Source organism: Cyprinodon variegatus, unplaced genomic scaffold (genome assembly GCF_000732505.1).
Source record: "Cyprinodon variegatus isolate N-32 unplaced genomic scaffold, C_variegatus-1.0 Scaffold54, whole genome shotgun sequence".
Taxonomy (NCBI): Eukaryota; Metazoa; Chordata; class Actinopteri; order Cyprinodontiformes; family Cyprinodontidae; genus Cyprinodon; species Cyprinodon variegatus.
The window spans coordinates 1,388,159-1,395,695 of record NW_015150507.1 but is presented as its reverse complement, the minus strand read 5'-3'; the positions used below and the strand labels follow the sequence as shown (position 1 = coordinate 1,395,695).

The window sequence follows — 7,537 nt, the reverse complement described above, 5'->3', positions numbered from 1 at the left end:
TAATCGCTTTTCTAAAGTTTCTAAACAGATAAGCAAACACCCAGGAATACACAAATGCAAAATGTATTCAAATTAAAAAACATAGAAATGTACATCATAGAATAAGAGACTGGGCCTTAATTAAAAAAAGGCCTTGAAAACTTTTTTTTCCATGATCAGAATTGTTGAAGAAATCTGTGAAAAAAAAATCTTTGTCCACATATAACTAAATTATAGATAGGTTGGATTAAAAAATATACACTGTATTAAAGAAGAAAACTTTCTTTCCAGTAAAAGATGATGACTTTACCTATTATATAGTATCAGGACACTCTTTTGGTTTAATATTTCACATTTTGAAACTCATGTAGGGAAGTGGTGTCCCAAGTCAGTTTTTTGACGGCTCCTTCTAAACAAGATCTTTTGCAAAGGAGGTCTTTAAATTGTTAATTGTTGGTCTGGTGAAACAGGGACAAACATAAAAAGAAGGGGTATGACATATGTGAAACAGCAAACCCTGATGACTAGAGTTGAGAACCTTGTCAAAAGAGTTTTAGGAGACATAGTTACATCTCTTTGATAAACTAGTAAAGCATAGAATTACGTTCTAGAATTATGTTTTGACTACATGAGCAGGGAAGGCTTGAATGTAACCAACTTACATTTTATGGGGGCGAAGAAGACTTCTCATAAAATGTTTATATCGTTTGCTAGTTTCAATATAATAGATGGTGGATATTTTGTTTTTTACATAACTCTGTATTTATGCCTAAATATGCTTAGTAAGTAAAGGTTAAAAAATATAAACTATGTCGCAATCTATCTATGCCTTTAAAGGTTAATTTGGCATCTTGCTTTAAAAGACTAAATAAAAGGGAAGATTTGAAAATAAAAGCGCAAAAAAAACTATTTCTGCTTGAGAATGAATTTAAAGCCTTGTTAAATTGTCATCATTTGCTTTTCTTTTGGTTCTTTGTCAAGTATGTGAGCTTCCATTATCTTAAGTGTTAAGTGTTATTTGGATGAATGTGGTACCATTTGAATATTCATGTCTAACATGGTAAAAGCATTTCTGAGTAAAATATATTCTTACAGTTCAAGCCCAGAAAATCCTATCTAAAATGCTCTTTATGAAAATCTTCGGTTTATTATTTATTAAGATAAAATCGGATGGATACTCAAGCTGTTTTTAGTTTCTCACGATCCACACTGTTTTCTCTGGGGGGAATAAAGCGTTGATGATTTCCTGAAAAATAATCCTTAAAATGCCAATTAAATGTTGACTCCTCATGCTCATAGCAGGTTGTGCTTGATAACAGCTCAGTTTGTTTAATAACCAGTGTGGACTCCACTTCGCTCTGGATTTATTATTATTGTTTCAGCTTAGCCACACATTTAAAAAATTGCAACTGAGGACATAGGATTGTGCGGTAGTTTCATTATTTATTTATTTTTTTTTTACATGTCTCAGGTTTTGTGAAGAGCTGTGATTGTGTTTTTTATATTTTGTTTTTATAGTTAAAAAGTGCATGTCTTTTTTTTCCACAATTTTCCATGTCCACATTTAGGAAATATGTGTAAAATCATTAAGGCAAGAAACCATGCACAAAGCAGCTAAGCATATGGCAACTTCATATGGCCTCAGTGTAACACAGCCTGACAAAACATTAACAAAACTGTTCCCAACTACTTCATATTAGCCAGTAATCACGTGTTTTTGAATAAGGAGGAGAAATAAATAAAAGCACCTGTGTGACTTTTTCCAGAAAATTTCAACATTTCCATGTATTGTAAGTTTGTGTTTTTGCCCAAAAGGTGGAGATATGTAGCTTTCAAAATGTTATTCCAACCAAGTATACATTGGTCATGTCATTCAAACTCTGGCTGTTTGGTTTCTTTTAAAACCTAAATAGTAGCCTTTACGCTTTTTTATGATAAAAAGTGGAGACGAATCATTCTAAAGATATATTTCTGCTATTCTAGGTAAATATAAGAATTATATATATATATATATATATATATATATATATATATCTTATACACAACTTCCTCAATCGCCTCAGTTATCTTACTGGTGAAGCAGTAACGGGCAGTGTTTGTTGTCACTACAGTAACCATTAACTGCTGGGTCTTATCCCTTTGACATGTTCCTCTTCCTTGAAACAAAAATTTTAATTTCATATTACTTAGAAATCATCTTTTGAATACCCTTTTTTGATTGGTGTGGAGAAATCCACTTTATTTATTTATTTATCCTTGGAAATTGACACCTGATTCCATTATTTCAGCTGTAGGTGCCCATCAATTTATTTGATATATAATCCCCCTAGAACAGTATCCTTGTCAGGAAAGCAATCTATTTTCTGTTTAAAATAATTGATAGTCACACTGTTTCACAGATTTATTGGATTCCTTTTTTTGTCAGCTGACTATCTCTAAATGAAGTTTTAATATTACTGATTCACTTCTTTTTTCATCATATTGCAAACAAAGAGATATATAAATAAAGTGGAATAAAAGTATTCCCCTGAGGCTATGCTTTGACTCGTGTTGGCAGAGGAATTATCACTTGGTGCATACAGTTTTGAAAAGAGTAGAGCTTCTCTATCAAATCTCTTTGTGGATATATCTTTTTCTTGGAAATGTTATTCACCCATCATGCATATTTTCAAAGTAAGAGAAAAATAACAATAAAAGGGTGTCACATTAGTTTTCTGTATGTACAGAAAGTGATAACAGCCTCAGCAAGAACGGAAGAAAACTATGAATTTTAACATTGACGGCTTGTATGTGTTACAACTGCTTGAAGGCTGTGTTTTATTTATGTTGCAAGTTTTGTGTTGAATTGTAACCTTGAAAACTTTGCTCAGAACACATTTTTGGTTGTTCTTCATACTCAGGTACCTGAACGTAAGTCATGTTCTGCAACTAGGAGGAGTCAACGAGAACATATCATATGAATATCCACAGCTGCAACACAAACACTATACTGGATGTATAAGAAACCTGATTGTGGACAGCAAGGTAAAGTAAAAAAAGCAAGTTGACTTTAATACAACTGCATGAATGGATGAATAGGTGGCTTTATTGTACAGCTTTTACTTTCTTTTACTGTTGGATGGCAGAAACCTACAGTAGATTCTACTTTTATAAGAATGTTAATATGACCTCAAGGCTACACAGAGAAACCTGATGAATGCTGATGATAGCTCACCACTTTCCTGTCTTCGATGTGCCTCTATCAAAAAAAAAATATATATATATATATACATAAGCATTTACCTGAATGTAAAATATCTGCATTATGTTGTGGTGGGTGATAGCACTTAAATGTTTTTTATCTGCATGTGCTTCTAGTGTGTATTTTATTTCTTGGTGTTTACAATGCTGTAAAGAATGTGTAAGTGCTTTATTAAAAATAATTATATTAATAATGGAAAAATGGTAAAAACAGCATATTGTTGACGAGAAATGCATGAAAAAAATTAAAATGTTTTATTTTAAATAGGAATAGATTTTAAAACATAAATTTTTAATAAATAAATAGCAATGGCTTAATAAAGATTAAACACTGAAATAATATTTAGTCCTGAGTCAACATCCTTTGCATATTTGATATTTTCAGGAAATTGGTTAAATGACTTATGCTTTTGTTTGTAGCCTCAGATGTTCAATTTATCTGCTAAAACCTTGGGGGCCCTGTGGTGACACTAAAGTCTTTATGTGTTTTATTTTGTATTCATACATGTAAATTACGAAAGGGCTGCAACTAAGAAGATTGTTTTACTAAATTAAACCAGTTAAAACCATTATGTTTCCACTTGAGGAGTTCTGCATGGAACATATTTGCAGACGAAAGAGGTCATTTTCCATCTTCAGTGCAAAATCTTTACATATTTTTTACATTTTGATATAATTACAGCTCTAAATGGGTCCCTCTGTCAGCAAAAGGTGTCAAGGTTTGGTGGAGGTTTTTGAGGACCCAAATGTAGAGATGAGGAGGTAGAGATGAGTTTGCAGATTTAGTGTAAAAATCCAAAAGTAACAGAGGCAAAAATCCAAAAATTAAAAACACTGAAAAGCAAAAAACCAGGAGATGCTATGGAGCATCACAGACAGGTAGAAACCAGTAATGAGAAACTGCAGAGGTGGTGTATATATGGGGAACAGAACAAAGAATGGGCTAATGAGCTGATATGGGGCAGGTGTGAATAGAACTAACTAGAAGAGAGCAAAGGGGAAAGGAAACAGCTCTGGATTAAACTTGAGTTCCAGGCTTTTATTACCGGTAAGTAGTCCAATAAATCCTTGTTATGAGAATCTTCACCAGTAAAAGAAACCAATAAATAAGAAAACACAGAATAACATAAACCAAAAGTGAAATTGAAAACTTTTTTGAGGAACTCCAATGGAAGTCCACAAGGAGAGAACCATAACAAAGGGCATGTTTTACAGTCTCTGTACTCCATTTAATGATTAATTTATTACTAGAATATCCATCCATCCATCTATCCATTTTCTTACACGCTTGTCCCGAGTGGGGTCGCGAGGGGTGCTGGTGCTTATCTCCAGCAGTCAATGGGCAAGAGGCGGGCTACACCCTGGACAAGTCGCCAGTCCATCGCAGTATTACTAAAATAGTTGACGATTATTTCAATAATCGATTAATCAAGATGATTAAAAGTGTAGTATCTGCACTCACCATGATTGTATGGTTTATTATGTCTATTTAGAAAAAAAGGATGACTGTTTCTCCTTTTACTGGGTGAGTGGTTTTTAATACAGGAGAGGAGGTACATTAAATCCTTTTGCTTTTACATCCCTAAAAAGTTAAAGCATACCGGTACTTTAGATTACATATATAACTATTAGAGATGTGCTTTCACTGTTTAAACATAGACATAATCATACCAAACAGACATGCTTTTTTCTTTACATCATTTAAATTAAATATATTTACTAAATACCTGAACAAGGAGATTGATCATTGTTTCATGGTTTTGTCTTAGGGATTTTGTGGAAACTTAAATTATGATACCATAACCTTGTATATTTACTTTCTTTGCAATAATTGAGTTAAATGGAGGCATACCTTTAGATTATTTTAAGGCAACAGCAAAATGCTGTTTCTTTGTCTAATGTCATGAGAAAATCTGAATAAAAATGTTAATGTTAAATGAAAGGAAAACATTAACAGATCAGGTATAGTTTTCAGATGCCAGCTGTTGCCATGTTAATCTACTTACAGCACTTATCTGCATGCGTAAACACTATGGGATTTTTTTTTTTTTTTTATTGCCATTATACAATACAATAAGGAATCATACTTTATATAGTATGCCATAGATGAACATTTTTGTTGCAAAGCATGTGACCTTGTAAAGATGCTGTTGCTGGGTATAGAGTGTCATTATTCTTAGTTCTGCCACCATGTGCTTTCAGAAACTTCAGTTTATCTAGCCTTGTTTTAAGGATAGTGGCTTCTTTCTCTCTCAGTCAACTTTCAGCAAAAGTCATGTTTTATCTTTGTTTTAAGAGATAAGATTTTGGTCTGGTGGACACGAAATTCTAGAGCTTGTTGTACAATTGTAGAAAAAAGGGAGGATTCCGTATTGGAAAAATCACCATCCCAGCAGAGAAAACTTGGAGGTGTCCTATTCTGGTGATTATTTCCTTCATTAGGGGTAGGTATAATTAAAAAAAAATAAATTGCATCATGGGGAAGTATAATATTTCTCATAACTGTTGCAGCAGCATTCCACATGCATCAGCCAGTATGTTAAAGCTTTACCACAAATGGGTTTTTAAAATCAAGTGGCTATTTCACATTCCAAATCAGTCCCATAAAAAGTTTAGTGGGAACATTAGAAAAGATGTGCTTGACATAGGCATTCCCAAAAACAAATCTGTCACTCTGACTTGGGATTTTAGTCTACTTCTGTGATTGTCTATGGAAAAATACAAAACTTAATATTAAGGAGAAGTGCATTATCTTTATATATTGAAAAGAGTTATTTTTTTTTTTATCTCTTAGAAAAATCCTGTGGTCATTATTCTGGCATCCAGCATATAGAAGAATGTTTTGTACTCCAAAATAATCTAACACAGGAAAATTTAGTCAAAATAAAAAAGATCATAAGTCTTTTATACAGTATAGAAACATCTGTTTTCAAATGTAAATACTCTTTGTGTATCATGATTTCGAATAGATCCATGACATAGAAATAAGCCTGAGAAGATGATAATATTAACATGGTTGCAAAAGAAAAAGCAGCATCTTAATTAATAAAACAAATACTCAACTTACATCAAGCATATCATGCAGCAATTAAAAGTCCAAAGCACATCAATATAATCAGCCAGGCTCATAATAGGCTGCATAAAAAGTTCAACAGTATCAATTAAGCACACAAGCACATGCACACACAGAATTGGGTCTCTTTCTATAAACTCAACAAAATCCTACATTGACAGAATTCATTCTCCAGCAAATTACGTTGACCTCATACCATTATTTGGATGATTAAAGTCGAGTTCTCCAGGTAGACACTAATGGGAACCATGGTTTTATCTTCAACTTTTTGTAGTTGTCACTGCAAAGGTTTTGACCCCTCCCTGATAGAAACGCAAACATATCTATTCAGCATTACTGTCCTATACATAGCATTGACCTCTATTCAATCATTGTGGAAGGTTCTATAGCAGTTGGTTTTACTGAATGCAGTCTGATGACTTCTTTGTACTTGGGTCACTTGCTTTGTTGGCACGCCACAGAAACTCAGGACTAGCCAACTGTTAATAAATGTATCTCTTCAAAGATTTTCACAATTACTAATAATCAGTCAGCTGCATCAGACCAGTCTGGCTGCACTTTCCCTTTTGATTTATATTAAGGCTAAAGCAGTGTACAGTACTTTGTTTTTACACATAGCTTCACAAATTTGGCTCAGAGAACCAGAGTATTTTTGGTTTGATTTTTCATTTTAGAGTTTTTCTTTTTATCACAAAGAAGATAAGTGTATAAATGTAGCACTATTCTTTAATAATTGACGTTAAGATTTCTTGTACTAATCTAGAAATCTAAGAACATAAAATAGTTTCCTTTAGATTTCATGACTTCACTTTATTACATGTCTTTCCTCTTTAACTTTCTTTTCCCTTTTTCTTTTACTCATATTCCATCTAGTTGTATGACCTTGGTTCCCCTGCTGAATCCTTCAGCACTTCGCCAGGCTGCAGTCTTATTGATAACCACTGCACTGACTTGGAGCAGAATCCCCCCTGTGGAAAGCGGGGCAGCTGTCATGGGGAATGGGGCTCTTTCAGCTGCCTGTGTGAAAAAGGGTTTACAGGCCCGCATTGTGATCAAGGTAGGCCTGTAGAGTTGCCTTTAAATGACCATGACGTTTTCAGTTTGAACCTCACGAGGTGTGCAGACCCACATGGAAAACTTGCTGGTCTGGGAAGATAGCCCCATCTTACATAAAGTGATTTTGCACTGCCACACACTCTCTCTGTAAATCTCTAATGTATTCCCCGTGTGACAGCAGAATTAATT

At 33.6% G+C, this 7,537-nt stretch overlaps 1 protein-coding gene across 1 annotated transcript in view; it reads left to right on the top strand.

The window, feature by feature from the left end:
- LOC107082447 (neural-cadherin-like) overlaps nt 1-7,537 on the top strand; it is a 169,694-nt gene that overhangs the window by 137,859 nt on the left and 24,298 nt on the right. The window contains exons 26-27 of the mRNA XM_015371134.1: nt 2,880-3,003; nt 7,166-7,349. Of these exons, the coding sequence (XP_015226620.1) occupies nt 2,880-3,003; nt 7,166-7,349 (308 nt within the window). The remainder of the gene's footprint in view (nt 1-2,879; nt 3,004-7,165; nt 7,350-7,537) is intronic.